The 23849-nt window shown below is 43.0% G+C and overlaps 1 protein-coding gene across 1 annotated transcript in view; it reads left to right on the forward strand.

The window, feature by feature from the left end:
* The window catches only part of DNAH9 (dynein axonemal heavy chain 9), a gene marked incomplete at both ends in the record, with an annotated part of 237237 nt that overhangs the window by 134424 nt on the left and 78964 nt on the right, over positions 1 to 23849 (forward strand). The window contains 3 exons of the mRNA XM_083352326.1: positions 14909 to 15334; positions 18938 to 19057; positions 22437 to 22625. Coding sequence (XP_083208452.1) covers positions 14909 to 15334; positions 18938 to 19057; positions 22437 to 22625 — 735 coding nt within the window. The remainder of the gene's footprint in view (positions 1 to 14908; positions 15335 to 18937; positions 19058 to 22436; positions 22626 to 23849) is intronic.

The raw sequence follows: 23849 nt of genomic DNA on the forward strand, positions 1-23849 counted from the left end.
CAGGTAGTCCTCAACTTACAGTCACAGTTTCTGTTGCTAAACAATATGCTTGATAAGTGAGTTGTGCCTGATTTTACGACCTTTTTTTTTTGCCATGGTTGTTAAATGAATAAGTGCAGTTGTTGAGAGAGTCGCACAGCCATTAAACAAATCCAGCTTTCCCTATCGATTTTGCTTGTTGAAAGCCAACTGGGAAGGTTGCAAGTGGCAATCGCAGGATGTCACAACTGACATAATTACAGGATGGTGGCCGAGCACTCAGATTTTGATGATATGACCATGGGGATGCTAGGATGGTCTTAAGTATATCAGGTCCAACTATTTAAGTCCCTTTTTCCAGTGCTGTTGTAACTTCAGTCACTAAATGCATGAAGTTGAGGACTATCTGTAATCCTAATTCTTTATGTTCATGGACTTAACTTTTAAAGCTGGATTTCTTAATATGCATTTGAATATTTTATGCACTTTCTGACATGCAGGAGCAGCAATCCTTTGGTTAACAGCATCCTTTGCAAATTTTCATAACATAAAATGCACAGAGCTAGAGGTGAATGTTTCTCTATCCCAATGAAATCCCCCCTTTTTAGATGTTGATTATGTCTCCCATTCATACCTGGCTTTGTGAATTGTCAATGAAAGTTCCTAATTCCACATTGCAAAGCTATACATGGATCCATAGTCTTGAACTAAGGATCCATTCACCATGGTCAGTTTTATGAGTTCTACTACTCAATTTGACATGATAGACTTAAGCGAACCTGTTTTTAACCAATGATTCATTTTCGTGAATCAGTAAAGACAACTTAGCATGATAAGCAACTGGAAAATGAACTCAGTGAACATAAGAACTGATTCTGTAAAGCACAGAAAGCTACTGTGACCTTTACTTTGCATAAAGCAGGCAATGGGGCAGAGTTGCAGCCTCCTACTTCGCCTTCCTGTTAGCAAGACTGACTCATGAGCTCCAGGCAGTGATAGGCATGATACATGATTGAGGGCTTCAGTCTGCAAACTCCACCGAGAGTGAACTCTTGTTAGAAATGGAAGTTGTGTGACATCACACTGGAGAAGCTCTAAGACATAAAAGGAATTGAATGGCAAAGGGATGAAGGGTAAACAGGGACAGTCATGCTGAATGACTGAGCGGGATTTTAGATAGTTAACTGGTGGGCCACTTGGAAGATTTCTGTGAACCACAGCTGAAAAATAACTAGTTTAAGGTAATCTAGCGAACATGTACACAGACAACTCATTGTAGAAATTGGAATAATCTAGATCCGCACTCTCCAACCTTTCCAGCTTTGCAGACCAGTGGGGGGGGGGGAAGAGAGGGGATGGTTCTGTGTGAGTGCTGTGTGTGCACGCACAGCTCCATTTGTGCAAGAGATGGGAACACATGCATGCTGCTTGCACAAATGGATCTATGCATGCTCACCCACCTGCTGTGCATGTAAGTGGAGCTGCACATGTGCGCTCAGCTGCCACTTCCATGATCCAGCCCGGGGGTTGGGGACCCCTGATCTAGATAACTCTTCCCAAAACTAAACCATCAAATGGAACTTCCCCACACTGGCTGGTGTGGGCAAGTTCCTTAAGCCAATGTTCCTATTCCATTAGCTGTTCATCAGCTGAATTGTTCCTTGATTGTGCTATGAGTCGGCTAAACTACCCCTCCCTGAAAACCCAAGCAGCTGAGAGACAAATACACAAACAAAAAGAGGTGGCAACTAAGCAAAAGAACGAAACAGTGGCAATTTTCCATTTGCTGCTGTACAACATCTCATTAAGGCAAGATTAATGGGAAGCCTGAAGCTTCCCTGGAGACTGAAGGTGGCAGGATTTGCAGACACTAAACGCCACATGCTCCTTCTCACCTGCATCCAAGAGTTTAGCCCATCAAGTGACATGAATGATTGGCTGTGGATGTGTGTTTATTCATAAGTTTCAATCAGTAATCCAGACCTAGTAGCCCTGTGCTTTTTAATGAAGCAGTGCCAGGGGAAAGTATCAGCATTGCTTTTTAACTAAAAGTAATGAAAAATACAGGTTGTCAGGAAAGGAGAGAAGGGGAGGAGGTAATGAAATAGATTGCTTGGACTTAGCTCTCAATTGCTTAGCATGCAGTTGTACTGCTATCTAATAAATTTAATCATAACTAATGGCATCAACTGCTACCTGTGTAGAATAGTTTCTCGTTAATGCTCTGATGCTCTGTATAACAGTTTTTTTAAAGATTGCCCACCTCATATTCTCACCTGGCTTTGGTACCCTGCTGCTGTATGGGAATCTGTACACCACACACACACACACACACACACACACACACATGCAGATACTTTCTTGGCTAAAAAAATAATGCCAAATATCAAAACGTTTTTGGACTATTAGAGTTATTGGCTGATTTCAGCCTAAGTTCTTTTTAGGCTCACATTGGACATCAGGATGGTAATCTTGGAAGTTCAAGATAAAATCAAGAAGATAATGCCTGCTAGATATTCTAGGATTGGTATACTGTTGCTTCTATCCAGGGAGATGCCTGAAGTAACCTCCCCATCACAAGATCCATCACAAGCCTCTCTCTGATGACTCATCACAAGACCTTCACGTTACACACCCACACCTGAAGCCCTTGTAAATAGAAGAGCACTGACACAGACATCCCCTAAATGTCACTGAAGATGTTGCCTAGCCTGGTAATGAAACATTTGGAAACCAACCCACAAGCTTGGAGAACAAACCTTCACCCTCATCCTATACCTGAGCTACAGATATTCACCACTATTGCAGATGCATTTTAGATATGGGGATCACAACTCCATAACTTTCAGCCCCCCCCCGTGTTTATTCGTAGCTGAATGATATTAAGGGGAAAAACAAACATAAATTATTATTCCAAGATTATTCCAAGATGGCGGACGTGCAGGCGGATCTGTTAGGGTGAGCTCTGCAAGTCTCAGAAAATAGGCGTCCTAGGAGCCCCCCAGGGGTGTTTACACCCTCTGGGTTGGGGGGATAGTGAGGGCAATTGATTTGGCAGCTGAAGGATGAAGGTTCTGGACTGCTGTTTTGCTGCCGGCTCTGCTGCTTTCTCGGACTGGATGTTTGCGGCGCCTACCCGCTCCCTCGGGCGTTTTCCGGGCCGTTTTCGCGGTACTTGGTAGTTTCGGCGGCCGGCGGTTTCGGCAGCGGCGTCCTCAGCGGTGGCGGAGCCGGCGTCCTCGGAGGGTCCCTCGCTGCTGGCGGTCTTGGCGGAGGCGTTTTGGGCCATTTCGAGCCGCTTCTGTGGTCGGCTTGGTCTTCCTCGGCTGTGGCGGTGGCGGCGTTCTTGGCTCGTTCCGATGGCGACGGGGTCGGCGGCGGCGGCGGCGTTGCTCCAGGGCCGCTCTAGGCCTTCCTTTCCATCGACTGCTTGCTGGGCGTCCTCGGCGGTGGCGGAGCTGGCGTCCTCGGATGGTCCCTCGCTGCTGGCGGTTTCGGCGGAGGCGCTTCGGGCCATTTCGGGCCGCTTCTGTGGTCGGCTTGGTCTCCCGCGGCGGCGGCGGCGTTCTTGGCTCGTTCCGATGGCGACGGGGACGGCGGCGGCGGCGGCGTTGCTCCAGGGCTGCTCTAGGCCTTCCTTTCCATCGACTGCTTGCTGGGTTGTCTGTCTGACTGTTTGCCCGTTCCCGCCTGAGCCTTGTTGGCCCGTTCTCGATCGGTGGCGGGAAGGGCTGGATTATTCTCGGTTCCATCAGTGTCCTGGCGGCGGCAGCAATTGCGGCGGCATCTGCAGCAACGCTCCGGTGGTGGCAGTGGCCCTGGCGGCTCAGCGGCGATGCTGCACTCAACTTATCGCTTCCTCTGCTTACTTTACTCTTTCTAGATGGCCTGGTACTTTCACTGCTGTTGGTGGCCTCGAAGGTTCCTGGGCTAGCCGGTTAATTCCGGTGGATCCCAGTGGAGCCCAGTGGTCCCTTGAAAGATCTATGCTTCCCGTGGCACCAGTTGTGACTTTGGTTGGTGCCATTGGATTTGTGGACCTAAAAGAATTAGATTATTTGGAAGACCCCAATGACTGCAGAACTGGCCATGATCAATCTTCTCGAAGGACAGAGCAGCGGAGGATTTTGCCATCTAGTAGTGCAGACTTTGATGATGTAATATACTATCTCATCCCTGCCTTCGGACTGCTCTTTATTGCCATTCACATATCGTCCCCAAAGGATTCAGAGTTCCCTGGGTACTGGCCACAGTGAGAGGGTGGCCTGAACTTACATCTGCTGCCCCTAGAGGTGAGAGCTCTAGGGGACATGCTGTACCCAGGATGGATGTTTCGGACCATTCCCCCTGGTATAGGCTCTCCAACTGTCGTGAGAGGGCGGTGGTTGGCCTGTCCTGGGGTGGCACCCAGCTGAGTGGCAGTGGCTGGGTGGAGGCTCGGGACACCTATTTGCTCTCTGTTTGGTTCCTCCTTAAATCAATTGACTATGGACTGCCTATATCTGGACTGCTCTTATGCCTTGTCTTAGGTACTCCTCTACGGACTTGCTCGCCCTCAGGGGTGCTCCCCCTTCCTGGAGGCGGCCCGCCTTTCCAGCCGAGTACAATCTCGAGGAAGGTCCCATTTATTGGGATCCTGAGAGATGGCCGGGCACGGCTATGGGCCTCCGACATAAACCTAATAGGAGGTCCTTGGTTTGCTTTTTGTCAAAATTTTTTTGGGGGTTAGGGAGGAGGGAGGGTTCTTTTCTTGGTTGTTTGGATGAGGGGGGCAGTCCAACTACCTCTGTTCAGGCTAGTGCTGAGGCTGATCGCGGAGGGGAGGAGCGGGGGTCGGCTGCTTCTGGGGCTCCAGGGCCAGTCGTGGGACTATCCATCCCCACGACGATAGGGAATGGCAGCAGGTGTAGGAACAGAGGGCCGTATCGGTCTCAGGGAAGGCCTCTTCGCTGCTTACAAGCGGTGAGGCACTCCGACCCTCTGGTTCCGCCCCGAGGTCCCGGGAGTGAGGATGTGCAGCCTCCTGAGCTCCGGCTGGTGTACTTGAATGCCAGGTCGGTCGCTAACAAGGCTCCTCTCGTCCGAGACTTGGTCGAGGGTGAGCAGGCGGACCTGGCTTGCATCACGGAAACTTGGTTGGGCTCAGAGGGCGGCATTCCTCTGGTTGATCTTTGCCCACCAGGTTTCCGGGTGCTGCACCGGCCTCGGGCTTAGGGTAGGGGTGGGGGAGTGGCTGTTGTTATGAGGGAGACCTTGTGTCCACGGGAGGCCACCGTTCCCCAGATAGTCGGGTGTGAGTCTCTCTTTTTGAGATGCGGCCCTGGTGCGCAGTTGGGCTTGCTGCTGGTGTACCTTTCGCCTAGTCACGCAGCAGCAGCCCTGCCTGAGCTGCTCGATGTCCTCTCTGGGCTGGTGGTTGAGTTCCCGAAACTTATAGTTTTGGGGGACTTCAACCTACCATCGCTGGGAGGATCATCTGAGTTGGCTCGGAAGTTCATGGCTTCCATGACGGCCATGGACCTGACGCAAGTAATTTTGGGACCGACTCATGAAGGAGGCCACACCCTTGACCTAGTTTTTTTGTCTGGACGGTGGTTAGATGATCTTGGTGGGGGCTCTCCAATTATTATGCCCCTGTCATGGACCGATCATCATCTCCTGCGGCTGGTCTTCCGTTTTGCCACCCCCCGCCGTGGGTGTTTGGAACCACTTAAATGGTACCGCCCCAGATGCTTAATGGATCCCCAGAGGTTCCAGGCGGCGCTGGGGCCCCCACCTGCCTCCCTTGCTCACAGCTCGGCCGATGCATTAGTGGAAGCCTGGGAAAGGACGGCCACTGAGGCTCTTGACCGAGTTGTACCCCTGCGGCCCCTGACCCGGTGCAGATCCCGTCGAGCTCCATGGTTCTCTGCGGAGCTCCGGGAGATGAAGCGTCGGAGACGGGGCCTAGAGAGCGGTTGGAGGTCCAGCCGATCCGAATCCGACCGATTGCGACTAAGAGCCTACATTAGGTCTTATCTCGCTGCAATAAGGGAGGCGAGGTCTAACCACTTCGCCACCCTTATCGCGTCCGCAGATAATCGCCCGGCCGCCCTGTTTAGGGTGACTCGCTCCCTCCTAAATCAGGAGGTGAGGGAGGATCCCTTGCAGGGTCGTGCCGAGGAGTTTAACCAACATCTGTCGGACAAAATCGCTCGGATTCGGACCGGTCTGGACTCTGACTGGGCAGAGTCTGACGATCAGGACACGGGCGGTCTTGTCGATATCACCTGGGAGGAGTTTGATTCTGTGACTCCGGAGGAAGTGGACAGGATCATGGGGAGGCTGAGCACCACCACATGTTTATTGGACCCGTGCCCTTCCTGGCTGGTCTATGCAGCCCGGGAGAGGACACGCAGCTGGTTCCAGGCAGTTATATCGGCTTCTCTGAGTGAGGGTATCTTCCCCGCCGTCTTGAAGGAGGCGGTGGTGAGGCCTCTCCTCAAGAAGCCTGCCCTGGACCCAGCTGTATTGAACAACTTTCGTCCTGTCTCCAACCTTCGCTTTCTTGCAAAGGTTGTTGAGAGTGTGGTGGCGCATCAGCTCCCTCTGGTCCTGGATGAAGCGGATTATCTAGACCCGTACCAATCGGGTTTCAGGCCCGGGCACAGCACGGAGACGGCATTGGTCGCGCTGGTGAATGATCTCTGGAGGGCTCGGGACAGGGGGCATTCCTCTGTTCTAGTTCTATTAGACCTCTCGGCGGCTTTCGATACCATCGACCATGGTATCTTGCTGCGGCGTCTCAGGGGACTGGGAGTGGGAGGCACAGTTTTACAGTGGTTCTCCTCCTATCTCTTGGGACGTTCGCAGTCGGTGTTGGCAGGGGGGCAGAGGTCGACCGCGAGGTCTCTCATTTGTGGAGTTCCTCAGGGGTCAGTCCTCTCGCCTCTCCTGTTCAACATCTACATGAAACCGCTGGGTGAGATCATTCGTGGCTTTGGAGTTGGGTATCATCAGTACGCTGATGATACCCAACTTTTCTTTTCGACCCCAAACCACCCCAGTGATGCCCTCAACGTGATGTCCCGTTGCCTGGAGGCGGTTCGGGTCTGGATGGGGAGGAACAGACTTCAACTCAACCCCGACAAGACTGAGTGGCTTTGCATACCTTCATCCCAGGTTTATTCGGACATTCCACCTCTGGCTATGGGGGGTGAACTATTACCCCCCGTAGATAGGGCTCGCAACTTGGGAGTCCTCCTAGATTCACGGCTCACCTTGGAAGACCATATAGGAGCTGTGACTAGGGGGGCCTTCGCCCAGGTTCGCCTGGTGCGCCAGTTGCGGCCCTATCTTAGCCGGGATGATTTGTGCACAGTCACTCATGCGCTCGTGTCCTCTCGTCTGGACTACTGCAACGCTCTCTACATGGGGCTGCCCTTGAGGATCACCCGGAGGCTCCAACTGGTACAGAATGCAGCCGCGAGAGTGGTGTTGGGAGTCTCCCGATACTCCCACGTTACACCTCTGCTCCGTGAGCTGCATTGGTTGCCAGTTGTCTTCCGGGTGAGATTCAAGGTACTGGTAACGGTGTTTAAAGCCCTCCATGGCATGGGGCCAGAGTACCTCAGGGAACATCTGCTGCCGGCATCAAGCTCCCTGCGCCCTGTGCGTTCCCACAGAGAGGGCCTCCTCAGGGTGCCACCGATCAGAGAATGTCGATTGGTGGCCCCCAGGGGGAGATCCTTCTCTGTGGGCGCTCCGGAGCTGTGGAATCAGCTACCGGTAGAGCTCCGGATGGCGCCCGATCTTCGCTCCTTTCGTCGCGATCTCAAGACATTTTTGTTTGTACAAGCTGGCCTAGCCTGATGGGGATCGGTGGGGTTGTTTTATCTTTGGTCTTTTAATTTTATCTTGGGGTTTTTAGAATTGTACTTCTATTGTTTTAACTAGGGCAATTGTTTAATCTCTTTTTAATGTTTGTATTTGCTATTTTATTCTGCCCTGTGAACCGCCCTGAGTCCTCAGGGAGAAGGGCGGTATATAAATGTTATTAAATTAAATTAAATTAAAATAAATCCTCTCTAGCAAATTCAATCGAAATGTCAAGAAACTTGGCCAGCCCCAGATTATAGAAAGGCATCCACTAAGCAGGAACTCACAAACCAAACCAAACCAAAAACCAGAGCATTGTGGATTTTTTGACCACCGAAAGAACTGTCATTAAGCATAAATGTAGGACTAAGTTATAAAAATTGAGGCCCAGGTCAGTGTTTTAGACTGTACAATAGGTAAAGGTAAAGGTAAAGGTTCCCCCGCACGTGCGTGCTAGTCGTTTCCAACTCTAGGGGCCGGTGCTCATTTCCGTTTCAAAGCCGAAGAGCCAGCGCTCATCCGAGGATGTCTCCGTGGTCATGTGGCCGGCATGACTAGATGCCAAAGGTGCATGGAACGCTGTTACCTTCCCACCGTAGCGGTCCCTATTTTTCTACTTGCATTTTTACGTGCTTTCGAACTGCTAGGTTGGCAGAAGCTAGGACGAGTAACAGGCGCTCACTCTGCTACGCGGCACTCGGGATTCGACCCGCCAAACTGCCGACCTTCTGATCAACAAGCTCAGCGTCCTAACCTACTGAGCCACCGTGTCCCTTTTAGACTGTACAATAGGGACACTTAAAATCAAGGTCCAAAAGTAGTCACAGCAATAGAACAAAATATCTGCTACAAGGGCTCCCTTCTGAGAGAAGACAGACGCAGAATAGCAGTTAAGAAGTTCTTGCCTTTCATCATCCCCATTGCAGCTTCTCCACTTTGATTTATTATTTCTAACAGACTCAAATTATTTCTTTTTTCTTTTTAAAACTATCTTTGGTATCTCCTGCAAATCTCAGCTCATTGTGAGCTGTAACATTTTTTTTTACAAAGTTTCTACAGGCTTCAGAGATTATCTTGTGTTCTTTATTTGATATGCTTTTTCCATGTCCTAGGCATACCTCCCCCACTTTTCCCCCAATGTTTTTTAGAGAGTTCTGCATGCATCCACGTTGGCCTTATTACATTTTTCTCATTTTTTCTTCTTCTTAGAGGAATTGTTTGCAATGCCATCCTCAGTATCTGATTTCTTAGAATGTCCTCTTTTTCCTGGATACTTTTCTTCTTCAGGATTTGAGATGCTGGATTTGAAATAGCTTCCCTCCGAATTTTCAGAATTTGCTGTTCTGATATCCAATATGCAGATCCGACTCTCTTCAATTTCTCCTCTAATCTGATGTCACAACTTTGAGGATAACATGAATACTTTCCCACAGGGTGGCAGTCACATTCACTTCTTCACCCAATTCTTCCCTGTTGATTCAGGGCAGCAGAACCCTTTGTTCTTCCACCTTCTGACAAATGAAGTTGTTATCAGGAGAGAGAATAATTTGTTGGCAAATCCCCAGCAGATGTCAGGATAACTGAACCTCCCATTAGCACTATTGCATGCCTTTTTGAAAGATTGGCCAACTGATGCAGAAAGACCTCATCTGTTCATCTGCCTTCCCAGGTGGTCTATAATAAATTCTCACAATGGTATTGCCTTTCGCCCCCCCCCTCCTTTTATTCTAACCTAAATACTTACCATGCTCTGACTGACATATTTCTGTACAAGGATGTTTTTTTTCTTTACAAACAGTGCAACGCCCCTCCCCTTTTCTTTTAGATTTGTTCTTGTAGCCGCCTATTGTTATGTGCCAATCATGAATGACATCACATCTGGCTTCGCATTTGTCTTCTCAAATTAGTATTTCTAGTTCTACCTGTTTACTCTGATTCTACTCTGTGGGTTGGTATAGGAACACCTGAATTCCACCAACTGCCACCTCGATTGTAGGTGCAAAAGTCTGGTCCCTGATGAGGCCTTCTCAGTCCTTTTTCATGTTCTGTTTTCTTGGCCCCGATACTTGACCGCTTATTTGTTTCTGGGATTTTGCCGACCTCCCCCTCTTATTATGGTCTGATCCCACCCTGATGAGAATGGCAAGCTGCCTGCCAAGCATTTTCCATGTTTGGTTTTTATAAGATGTACTATATCCAGTCACTCCTCTGGGGTCCTTTATGAAGGTGGTGTAGGCCTTTGTCTGGAACACAGAGTATTTTTTAACAATAATATTCACATAGCCAATTATGTATTTCTAGGATCTTGTTTCCTCTTTGTGACATTATTTTTGCTTTTTCACTCGAAAGATAACAATCCAGCCCTCTTGGCTTGTGTGATTTATGGAAAAGCACCTTGCACATGTTACATCTTAAATTATTTTAATAAGTCCTAGTTTCCTAGCTGGAACTTGAATTTCCAAAAAACATTTGTACAAAATGCGGTTCCTCCTCCTTCTCCTCCTCCTCCTCCCAAAATACAAAATCCTACACTTTTGAATGGGCACTGCAGCATCAAACCAACCATTGGAAAGGCTCTGTCCAGGCCTAGCTTTATTTCTATTTCAGAAGACAGAAGCAACAGAGAATTATCAGAGAAACAAAATACAAAGCAATGATGCTTTGTATAATTAAAAAAGTGGGACGTAAATCTTTTTAGCTTCATGATATCTGATTTAGGAAAGGTAATGAATGCAAATTCACATCTCACTCAGTTACAGTGGCATCTGGTGGGGAGGGACAAGGGAAGCCTGGGTGATGACAGCAGCCTTGTGGCATCAAAGCAAGTCCCACTTCTTCTCTCCTTAGGTCATAGATGTTGCACATAGATATAAGCCCAAAAGGGCAGAGATTTTCATCTTGCCTGTACCTGCAACAGCTTGAAATGTTGCAGATGAGTTGTCCTTTAAGAGGTTTTAAAGGAGGATGGGCACGTTTGTGGTAGATAAAGCTATCAATGCTACCTCCAAGTTCAAAGGTGAGAGAAGCCGGCTGCCTTCATGGGCTTCCTAGGATTTTGAATAGTGGGTGAAAGAGGTTTCAGAGGATGCTCCAGGTCCTACAACTTTCAGAAGTGGTCATTGTGGGATGAAGCAAGCAATGGCAGCAGTCTCCAAAATCCTGGGCTTGAATCAGTAATTCTGTGGAGCTCTATGTCTATCATCTCTGGTGAGTATAGGAGATCCCACAGTGAAAGCCATTTGAACAGCATTGTTAAATTACTCCTCTGCCTGAAACAGAGATGTGTGGGTGGAAAATGGTTAAAAGTACAAAGTGCTGAAATGTATCTCAGCTAAATCCTTCTGGTAATGCCACTCTCAAACAAAAGTTTGGGTGATTTATTTGACAGTGGAGTCTACCTGGAGCTGAAACACTTTCATATATTTTCTAGCAAGGAACAGTGACATCTGTGTTAAGACCACAACAACAGCAGTTTGCTGTATTTCTGATTTTGTTAATCTATTATCCAGGTGGATTAACATTATGAATGTGTACAGCAACACCTTTTAGTACCAGCTGCAGTATGCAATAGCTGTATCACAGAAAGAGCCTTCCATATTGCAGTGTGGCATCCATTTACAGTTTTGTACAAGAGATGGTTCTTCACACATGTCTGTAACTTTAAGCACGCAGCCATTTGAAAACTAAATGAATACCCACTGCAGCTGGATCTGAGTGGAGGGCTTCTTTACTTTCTCACAGATTTCAGTCAATGTGCAACAAAATTCTTGATTTCACCCACTTTATTCAGTCTTGATTGTGTGCTATTGTCTGTTCTGGAAAATTGCAGTGGGTAATTTGTACTTCTAGTGATTTCTAGCCAATCCCTATGTCCAGATCAGAGAAGGCATAGATTCCACTCAGTTCAGGTAGCAAAACCATAACTTGATTTTTATTTATTAAACATCAGGAAAACATTAGAACAGGAGAGAGAGAGAGAGAGAGAGAGAGAGAGAGAGAGAGAGAGAGAGAGAGAGAGAGAGAGAGAGAGAATAAGCAAGCAAGCAAGAGTTGATCAGCAAGCAATGTATATTTATTTATATATCAAAAGGCACAGAATTTTCTAGAACCACTGAAAATAATAGTGTGGGAAATCAGCATGGGCAGTCCCAAAGGAGTGGTTTTTATTTGTTCCATATTTAAATATTTTATATACAGAGAAGTAGCAGAATAGAGAAGGAAATTAGACACAAAGTGTTCCTTCCTCTATTCTGCTCCATGAACGAACAATTTGATGGATGAGAGATGATGTATCCAACAGCCTGAACTAGCAGCCCACTTTTCACTTGAAATATTGTTCCTCTAACCTGCTTTTTAAAACATAGATAATAATAGATACTATTATTTTCTATTTCAATGTATTTTTCATTATTATTCATTTTATTGACAAAGAACTGAAATGGATTAATCCAATATCACCCAGAGGTCCACATGAGTTGATGAAATATCAGAGCTCGGGTCTAATGCTCAGAACATAATTCTTTAAAATAATTTAGACAAATCCTTGGGCAATGGATTTACCTAAACTGGCTTCTCCACCATGGTGTCCTTTAGATATACTGGGACTTCAGATTCATGAATGTTTAGCATGGCTGAGTATGATGGATGTTGGGTGAATTGTCTTCCATTTTAAACATTGTTCAATGTACTGCTTATATTATTACTCTTATTAAAAGTTCAGTCAGGTTTTTTTTAAATTGAAAATTGCTGATGAAGTGAGAAGAGAGAAAGGGATTTATGCTCACATCGACCCTAACCAATCAGTGCAATAGCCTCCAGGCTTATAGTGAGAACAACATCCTGCTGCTTTTCCAGATTATTACAAATCAGTATCTTGTAGTATCCATACCATACTATTCAAATATGTATGACTGTCTACAGTTCTTACCCAGATTCCATTAGGATTGGGATAGGTTATTAATAATGTAAAATAACTAAACAGACAAATGAATCCAGAAGTAAGCAAGCAAGCTCAGAATGGGAATTGTTATATTCTTCAGCTGGCTGTATGGGTACTATCCATTTGGCATCTTCAGCTTTTGATTAACAAAACAGTTAAGTGTGGATGGATGCACTATGAAATTGATATATAACTTGAAAACTATAGTCATAGAAAGCTCACTAAAGGTTCTTCATCAGACCAGTGGGAGGCACTGAGATTCAATTCTGGCTCCTTTGCTCTTCTACACAATTCTGTTAATGACTTGGATAAAAGAGGTGCAGGAAATAATTATCAAATTTGTAGATGACACTAGATAGTGTTGGATAGCTGATATCCTAGAAGTCAGAAATAAACCTAGGTAAGTTAGTACAATGGCCTGAAAAAAGCAGAAAGAAATTTGAGTCAAATGATATACTATACGTACTTAAGAAACAGGAATTAAATACACAGAGATAGGATAGGCTTCAGTGGCTTCTTCTAATTCGATGACTTTGATTTCCTTCTAGACTCTTGAACAACCTACCCAGGCACTCAGGTCCATGAATTTTATGGTTTTCATTAAAAAGTGTTTTGGGTTTTTGTTTTACAAATGTTCTTTGTCAATGTCCATTGACATCAGAATAAGAATCCTTCTGTAGTGTGTCATTTGCCTTGCCAGGGTTCTTGTGTCTGCTGAATGGCAGCATGTTATATGCATTTCTTCTTGGTTTAATGGAATAGCTCTTTGCCCAAAATAGCTGGTCCATACGAATGCCTCCATTGGCTTTAAAAATCTATATGCGCTTACTGTAAGTTTTGCTATTTAGCAAACTGTGGATGTCAGTTCTGTGATGGGTGGTGGGTAGGATTCTGGTTTGGAATTTGTCATTGTGTGACAGAAGAGGTCTTACATGAGCCATTTCTAGTTGAATGTTTCTTTTTAATTGTGTCATATCTGATATTGAAATGAGAAGTTCTTTTTAATAGCTTGACTGGAGTTAATGAAAATAAGGAACCAACTGCACGATAAAGACATAAAATTAGAGTTTTTACAATGGCTTCTTTCTTAGTATGTTGTATGATGCAGCTCTGAGAAGGTTTCAGTGCCACACGTGTATTTGAATACATGATATGCCAAAGGTTTGTTCTGTAATGGAAGAAACTAAACACACAACTTCAGTAAGAAAAGACTTTACAAAGGACTTGAGAACTTAGTGTGTTTGAATATATTTAATTGTTATAGATTTCACCAGTAGGACTAAGCTTCATTGCCTCTTATTGAAATCAGGGATATTTTGCCTTGGCCACTCATGGAGAAAGAGTATCCAGGCAGCATTCCCTTCATATAAACTAATTTGTCAAAAACATTTTGTAAGGAAACCCTAAAATATTTTTAAGTTCATCAAATCATAATATCCCACTTGATTGTATGAAGCCATAGCATGACATAATAATATTCTGTTATCTTGCCATGTGGTGCCTGCATTCATATAAGGATCCTGGTTGTGCTCAGTGACTGGTCAGTAAGCATGACTGTTTTTTCTCTCAAAAGTACTAGGTAAGCGGCATGAGACAGCTTCACTATGTGGTTTGTTGCTCTTGATGAGTTATTCCCAGTATGATTGCAGGTACAGTGTAATGGTGCTTCATGACCCAAATCACTTTAACTGATGCTGGCTGAAGATTCATGAGGCAGACATTTCTCTGAGAATTTTCAATTAATGTCCACGTTTAAACTCCTTCTGCAGCTGTAGACATACATTGTCGGTTTCAGGTCAGGCTGATCTTTTCCTGGTTATGCTTATTTTTTCCATATCATGTAAATCTGAAATCTAATTGGGCTTTTTCAGTGTCCTGCAACTTGGCTGCAATGCCAAAGAAATGTGATTGGTTCTCACGTTTAACAAGCAGGTAATGGCCCCAAGCCACTAGAGGGATTCATTGCTTTACAAAGCATGAGTCATAATATTTAAAATTCAGAGTGCCATTCCAGGCTTCAAAGTTTCTCTCTCCGATTAATAGCTCTAGAGGTTACTCCACTACCAGAAAAGTAAAAAGGAAAAGCCATTCATTTTCATCTCACAAGCTTGGTCCTTTTCTTCTCCCTTTCAGACCAATCTGACGGAACTGAAGACGTTTGGATCGCCACCACCTGCTGTCAGCAATGTTGCTGCCGCCGTGATGGTACTCCTGGCTTCAGGTGGTAAGGTCCCCAAGGACAGGAGCTGGAAAGCAGCTAAGGTGGCCATGAACAAGGTTGACAGCTTCCTGGACTCTTTGATTCACTTCAACAAAGAGAATATACATGAGAACAGCCTCCGAGCCTTGCAACCTTATCTTCAGGATAAAACCTTCAACCCAGAACTGGTGGCATCCAAGTCCTATGCAGCTGCTGGGCTCTGCTCCTGGGTCATCAACATTGTGCGCTTTTACAATGTGTACTGTGAGGTTGAGCCCAAGCGTCAGGCTCTCAACAAAGCCAATGCGGAGCTTGCTAATGCCCAGGAAAAGCTGGCTAATATCAAGGCCAAAATTGCAGTAAGTCTGAATGCAAAAAAGCATCCTGGGAAACAAGTGAAAATTGAAATCGACATTGGCCCTTGAAATTTTTGGCATCAGTTACTCTCTAACGCCTCAAACATGGGCTTCTTGCACAAGTAGCCACTGTAGGAAATCATCCTGCATTTTGCCTAAAGGGAGTACCATGGCTTATTTTAAAACAGGGTGGTACCCGTAGTAATTTTTAAAAACAATATTTATTTTTTAAAATTATTATGCAGTAATCACCATGTAAGCTGCAGCATGAAGAGCAATTTGGTGAGCAATCCCAAGTCTACGTAATTGATTATTTAATGATACTTAAGGTTTTGCTGTAAGGTTTTTGGAAATCATTACTATACTATTTGTAGTTAAGATGTATGTTAGAGAAGGGAAAATCATTAAATATTTTCGCAGTTTGTTACTACTTTTGTTAGTTTTGTGAGTGGGACTCTGAAAAAAATTAAAAAAAATACTTTTTTAAAAAAAATTAAGTCTATGTATTATAAACATATAAACATAGACTTAGTGATTCTAAGAATTGCATGACAGACTGAAACCAATATACCCATTCCTACTATGTGTGATAGTAGGCTGTCTACTAGGCTGTTTACTTGTCAAGTAGGCTAAGCAAAGAATTGAGGTCCTTGGTAGAACAGATCCTCCTCCTCCCCCTCCCCCTCCCCCTCCCCCTCCCCCTCAACTGAATCTTCCATTCAAATTCCCAAATCTGGTGCAGGAGATTAGAATTTCCTCTGAAGCAGCTGCTGGGAATGTGATGGGGTACCAAGGAAAGGTTAGGGAGAGACCATCATTTGTATAAGAACACAAGTCCTTTCATGGGGTGCAAAAGTACCTCTTTCACAAATAAAGTTCCTGCTTGAAGAAGTCAGAAATTTCTTCAAGTTTTAGGACAGAGCTAATTTAAATAGTATGCGGGAAGAAGGGAAGAAGACCATTTAATTTACAGAAATTGTAGCTTGGGATTTTAGGAACAATTCTGTTCATATATCTAGTCATTCCAAATGCTACTAACAAATTAGGTACCCTTTTCAAATTCAAGTTTATTTCTTAAGTATTGTTCACGCAGTATTAAAATGATTTAGAGGCACTTACCTTTAAGCTATTGGTGTGAATGCTGATAAAAATCAATTGTTAACTTCTTTTATCACAGAAGTAAAAAAACAACAACTTTGGAACACTCTGCTTTTGTTTTACAGTGAAGTAGCAAAAACGATCAATTAGAGCGATAGAGATTGGGAGACCAATTGTGAAAGCTATTTCTCAGCCACTGAAATAAAGCTAATAGAGCCATTTTTGCATGAGCCTTTCCGCTTGGCTTTCTAAATAACTCCCATGAGCAGTTTTGCTCACTCAGGCTATAAACAGTACTGATGCATGCGCTTTTAGGTCTGGAATTTTATATCAATGGCCAGAAATCAGTACAAGATGCAAAGGACAATGTAACTTAACAAGCTGCGCCTGCCAATATTTTATTTCTCTACAGCTATTAAAGCTATAAGATGTCCCCAATTCCCTTTTATCTAACCCAATAAAAATGCAGGCAGAAATATTATGAAGTTAAAAATAGAAAAAAAAGGCAAAGTAAGCTTTGTTGAATGCATACTGGTGAATGGTAGTTAGAAAGATGAAACATATCCCCAAAACAGCACGTGATGTCCACCTGGACTGATGGTCGCCGGACTCTAAAGCAGTTGAAGAAAATTCTGTCTAATGGGGACATTTTGGCAACAAGTTGCCAGATGTTCAGTCCAGACTTGCAGCAACTCTGGGCCCCATAGTGAAGTTTTCCAGCTGCTGTACTCCCCCCAGTCTTCCATGCCAGGAAAACAATTGCTTCTCACTTTCTCCTTGTGGTCAATTTTTATTGGACATGGATAAATTTATAAACGTGTATGTACAGCTAATAGTATGCAAAGTTACATTAAAAATATACATGTAAAGATGAAGTATCAAAATGCACCTAAATGCAGGCACAGCAGCCAACTTTAGAATACAATTTTCTTTTTCCTAACAGTGCCTCAGTAAGGTCTGCTGTAGCATTAGTTTAGTGTTGTTTAGTGTTAGTGATTATATTTGCAGGGCAGGTAGAATTTCACTAATGGGTTTTTTAATTATTATTTTTTCCCTGAACTACCCACTTTACAGGTAACTCTTTACACTGATCATAATTGGGTCCACCAACTCAGCCATTAAATGATGCTGTTGTTTAGCAGGAAATCACATAACCATGACTTACGGTTTTATTTCTGCCTTCACAACCTGATATCAAAGCACACAAATGGTCACCATGTAACTATGGGACACTGTGATTGATTGCAAAGTTATTTTTTTTATTTGGCACCATCATAGCTTTGAACAGTCACTGTGCAAGTCAGTTGGTAAGCAAGGACTACCTGTGCTATTGTTTAGATAGGTCCCCTGGTGTACTGTTCAATCACTTTTCCAATCAGTTGAGGTAGAGGAATTTTACTTACTCATTTGGAGTGTTTGGGAGCAGAGGTGAACCCTTTTTTATTTGAGGTGGAAGGACAAATAATGAACCAGTACATAGGTGGACTTAATAAAAAACAAATACCAAAAAACAAAAACAAAACCCTCATACCCAATACCCAAGCAAACAAGAAAAGTAGATAGTTCAAAGAAAGAAGGGAAAAAAGTAATAAAAATGTTTCTGCTGGATTTCAAATGAGAGCAGTTATGCATGTCAATCTAGTGTTATGACTACTGTACTACTAGGAAAGGCCTATGGCAGAAGCTCCAGCAGTCCTTATTGAGGTGAACTGAGCAACTGAGATGAAGGACTGTGCTGTCTTGCGCAGATCCAAGGTGTAGATGTTTGCCTAGAAGAAAATTAATATCAGAAGGGAAACATTCTGCTAGAGAGAAGTTTCCTGAGGATGGGCTCCAGCACGAGTCTGAAAGCTCGGAAGACTAAATCTCTGATTCCGGTGACCAACCCAGATTGGATCCTGCAACATTATCCTAGGACAGGGGTAGGCAACCTTGGCTCTTTTATGACTCGTGGACTTCAACTCATAAAAGAGCCAAGGTTGCCTACCCCTGTCCTACGACATGTATGTTCACCTTCATTCCATTCGTGAGAAGAGAAACTGGACAGCTACATTTGACAAATACTATTTCATATGCAGAACAAGAAAACACTGGCAGAATTCACGTACTTGGTGGGCAGGGAGCAAGTTGAGGACAATGTTATCTGTTCTTGTCCTCCAGAAATAGTGATGGCCTATACTTATGATGGGGCAACCTATCAGTGCTGATAAGTGCTAGCTGTCTGCTGTAAAAGTTTAATACATCGAGGTTTTAAATGTGTTCACAGCTGAATGGCCTTGTAGGCTAACTGTGTCCCTTTTCCCCATAAAGTGAATTCACTTGGTTGACTTATTTTATTAATAATGAAATTACTCACTTTTTGAATTACTTGTGTCCTCTTGAGCAAAAAGTCCAGTGCCTTCTAAATCAGGGGCTACAATGTGTTGATGTGTATATTGAGATTGTACTGTTTCATGATATTTATGCTGTGATATGGCTTCCTCCTTTCCCCTACACCCCCAACTGTAGCACCTTAATGAAAACCTGGCAAGGCTGACAGCCAAATTTGAGAAGGCCACTGTGGAGAAGCTGAAATGTCAGCAAGATGCAGAAGCCACCGCAAATACCATCTCCCTTGCAAATCGCCTGGTGAGTATCATTGGCTGAAGCTTCCAGTGGGTTAGAAGGATTCTTGAAGTATGTCTTTCTTGGTCTTAATGGATGGAGAGAAAGCTAGAAGCGTTTGTTAGTCTGGAAAGTTTTAGGACTCCAAGTCTAAATTAAAGGTAAGTATTTCTAAATTAAATCTACATGAGGGAGTAGTTTGGACTTCTATACTGTTTGGAATTTTAATTTGTATTTTTTCATTCTTTAGTACTGGCAAAGAAAAGAACTGCTAAGTTTCCCTACTTTTCCAATGAATTGGCATGCAGCAGAGCAAGAAAAGGATGATAGGAATCTAATTCATGAGAGTACATAAAAAAAGATTCAGTACTAATTATTTAAGGTGTATTAAAGATAGTGGAAATGCATTTAGTAGGAACAGTGCTTCAGTGATAGCACATACATCTTATAGGAGCGATGGACAGATCTGCCTTGAAAATGATCACAAATATGCAACCCTGCCTACCCTTCAAAGTGAGGGGCAATAATTTCAATAAATACTCTTCTAAATTTTCTCTTATAGATTTAATCATTTATACAAATGTATGGCTAATTTTGTGATGCTTTTTAACAGCATGATAATCATGCATCAGTTCCAGCTGGCATGACAGGAAGGTTTTAATTTGCATTTTTAATGAGCATACAGGATTTTAAAAACCACTGTTCCCATTTAACTTTGGAATAAGTCTCTTTCAGGTGTACCATGCCGTCCTGAGTCCTTCGGGAGATAGGGCGGGATATAAATCCCATAAATAAATAAATAAATAAATAACCTTATATTATGCAAAAGATCACACTTTCCTGAGTAAGAAATAGCAAACAGTTTAAACTAATTCCTGTTGGATGGACAGTTTTGTATGGCTTCCTAGTGATTTTCAATCCCTAGTGCTGTAACCTTCCGTCTACTGACAACGCAGTGTCCTCTAAATTTACTAACCAACTGTAATTGAGGCTGGGATCACAATTCATAGCTACAAGGGTATATAAAACTACTGCTGCAGTCTACCAATTTTTTCCAGCCTGAACATAAGAATTGCTTTTTAATGAAATGAAGCCAGTCTAACTGCAAGGGCAATGGTTTAAGTGGTCTGTGAATTCCAATGTATGAGATTTAAGAGTATTCTACCAGGTACTTTATTTCTCTCATTATTTTTGAAATACTTCAAGATGCTTGAAGATATTCTGGTAAAATGTGTTATTAATGCAATGGAATTACCTGCCACTACAGTTCAGATTGGCTTTTTGCCATAAAGGATGTCATAGTGAATTTAAGCTAGAGTTTTCCTAATTAAAAGTTGAACACAAAATGTCGCATAGTTGAATAGTACACTGTGAGTAATTAACACAAGTACCATGTCTGAAATCTTTCCCATCATATGTTTCAGTACAAATCTTAGGCCCTTGTGCATTTTTGCCAATAAACATAGCTAATGATGTCCACATCTGTGTTTACATTTATTTAGAGAGGAATAGGAGTTTAGGTTGCAACTGTTGCAGAAGAGGTCAGTCACAGAAGAGCCAGTTAAAATTTGAAATCAGGGGGGGAAAAAAGAATTAGCATGGAAAGTGAACATGACAACGCAGAGCTGCTAAAATTTAATCTTTCATTTTGTAGTCTGGTTGTAGACCATTTTTTCTGTTTTAGATTTCATATTTTTAAACTTCACTCTTTGTCCATGGGAACATGATTGATGCCCTTTTCCGTTAATTTTGTCAAAATGACATGGCACCTAGGTGGGGAAAACCAGATCTCTTGGTACATGATAAGTGGGACCTGGCTTGGCAGTACTACTTGTGGGAAGAATTTATTTATTCAATTTATATTCTGTTTGTCTCACTATCCAGAGTGATACAGGGTGACTTATAATGCAATAAAAATAGAAATATAAAGACAATTATAAATATAGCAACATAAAATTACAAGATGTCTGTAAATTGGGTATCCTAATAGACCAGAGATTAAGCAGGAGCCACAGTGTGGTATAGTTGTGCCTTTCTGCTAAATATTAACATGGGCAATTTTGAACATTATTCTGTGCATCTTTATTTATGATGAATTTTCTACTTTTTAGTAAATGCTTTTCTCTCTGGTTCAGAACTGGCATTTGAAGTTTTTTGATTATTTATCCAAATGTTTATCTGTAAGAAGATTCATACTTTATCACTTTGGCTAGGAGAACAAGGACCAACCTTGTGTTTTGACACCCTAAATTGACATAATCAGGGATATCCTGATATTCTGACTTTATGTATATGACTGTGAGGTGCAGTCTGCCTCCTTTGGTTCAATTCACCTCCTAGAGCAGACATGTCAAACACAAGTCCCGGGGCCCGGATCCGGCCCGCAAAGTCGTTTCATGTGGCCTGTGAAGCCATCCTGGAAACAGTGAGGGAACGGCCCCCACTGCCTTGGCCCTGGCCCAGGGACCCTCCTTCTGCCAGAGAGCCTCAGATCTGTCCCACTACTGCCCAGGCCCCCATAGGCACCCTTGATGCGAACGATGTAGAGCTGGCCACGCCCACCCAGTAGGCCATACACACTCTAGCCACGCCCACCCAGTAGGCCACACCCACCCTGGCCATACCCACCTGGTCCCTTGAGGGCAACCACAATGCTGATGCGGCCCTCAATGAAATTAAGTTTGACACCCCTGTCCTAGAGAGAGAATTTTAGTGGTCCAACTATATCTGTTACTCAGTCATTGCTATGGATAAAGATATGCCACCTTTTTCCATTGAGGGTTAGGAAGAGGAAAAGTTTCTGTACGACTTCTTCCTTTTGAGTTTTAAATATTCTGTTGCTAACAGCTGCGATTTTATTTAACTCACTGTAAAGTCCAGCTTAAAAAAAAAAGAAACTTATTTTCCAAGAGACAAAGTTACAGGTGTTAAAACACATTATGTTCTTAAATTGCCTGACTCATTCCTTTTGTAACAGTATGAAATAGATTCCCTAAGGGAGATTCATAGAGTTCCAATAAAGATGTAAGCTGTTTCCATACCTTCACAGCAAGTGTATTGGCTAGTTAAGGGGATACATATATTCTAAAATTGCTGCCTTACTGTTGATTAGGAATAGAAGATTATTGAAACCAAAAAACTATTTCCCTTCTTTTTTTCTTCCCTTTCTTCTTTTCTTAAGCAATATTTGTTTCCACAATGATTCTTGTGGTGGAAGTTCTATGGCCATCAGGTAATATCAGGTAGGGATTTGCTCATGAAGACAGACAGAGTGAGAGACAAGCAGACAGATGATAGATAGAGGGTTGTGCTATTTTTATAAGGAGAATGTGTAGAACAACTGTATAAGTTACAGAGAATAGTCAGGCATGAAATGAAACCAAATTTACCTGTTTTTTTTTAGGTTGGGGGCCTGGCCTCTGAAAACGTGAGATGGGCTGATTCAGTAAGAGATTTCAAACTGCAAGAAAACGCATTGTGTGGTGATGTCCTGTTGATTACTGCCTTTGTTTCCTACCTGGGTTATTTCAGCAAGAAATATAGACAAGAGCTGATGGATCATGCATGGAAACCATACTTAAAGCAGCTAAAAGTGAGCAGAAGGCAACTGTTATATTTCCTCATGCCTCTCTTTTGAAAGTGCCCTAGCTACTGCTGTTGGCCATGATGGTATTGAGAAATATTTCTTCAGCTGAGTTGCCAAAACTTGTTTTGAATTAATAGTTAGTGAGACATTCCATTTACATACAGTAGGTTGTTTTCTGTGGGAATGAAGGGTATTTCCTCAACTTCTTTTCTCCCACTTTCTGGCTTCTATCTTTTATATTGTGACTCAATGCCAAAAGTAATATGTTCTTGCTCTTTGGGGGAAGACATGATGAACTGAAGACAGCTTTGCTAAAAGCGGAGCTGACAACAATAGCAGAATAAAATATGGGTGAGTGTACTGGATTTTTGCAGTTGCTTTCTAGGTAAGGAGAGGAATTGAGATAGCCCACAAGGGCTTCCTACAATTGTTCCTCATGAGAAGACTGGCAGGTTTAGGGTTAGGGTTAGGATCTAAAAATTACAATTAAAACAGAAACACTGAAATTTGACATTAGTACAGAGTGAAGCAAAATATTTTAATATTGGACAAATTGACGGATTTGTAAACAATGGACTCATAAGTTAAATTTTCATATTGTCTATTAAGTCATCTGCCTTTATGGACAGACTTTGTTTAAAATATGTTATGAAAGAGGAACAAGTTTTACCTGACAATATTGCGACTGATCTGAAAGTACTTTTAAAAATAACAGGCTATAAGAATACTATGGACAAAGAACCTACACTGGACATATAAAAGAAACTGACTGATCTCTTAGTAATTAAAAGGAGTATAGAAATAACAAACCAAAAGAGTGAACTGGACAATTTTTCTACATTGGATTTACAAGATTATTAAAGCTTTGAAGAATTTTATGAGAAGGGACAAATAAAAAATGAAAAAAAAAATCAAGTTCTAAGACTTTATTTGAAGAGGGTAAAGCTCAAGGTTGTTAAATATAAAGGGAAGGAATATAAAGTTGTTTTATTTGGTCAATGTTAAAATTGATATACTGTTATCTCTGGCAATCTTGGTAATGCTGCCTAGAGTTATCCTGTGGTAAAGTGGATGGCCAATAAATTTTACAAACAAACAAACCTTAATGGGCTTTTGCTGATCAGAACTAAAATGATGAAGCTTTAAGGATTTGTTCATAGATACGAGATGGATTATGGGGAGATCAGTTACTAAAATTGTTAATACTTGTTGTAATGAAGGGAGAAAACA

This window comes from Vipera ursinii (genome assembly GCF_947247035.1).
Source record: "Vipera ursinii genome assembly, chromosome: 2".
In the NCBI taxonomy this organism is placed as follows: domain Eukaryota; kingdom Metazoa; phylum Chordata; class Lepidosauria; order Squamata; family Viperidae; genus Vipera; species Vipera ursinii.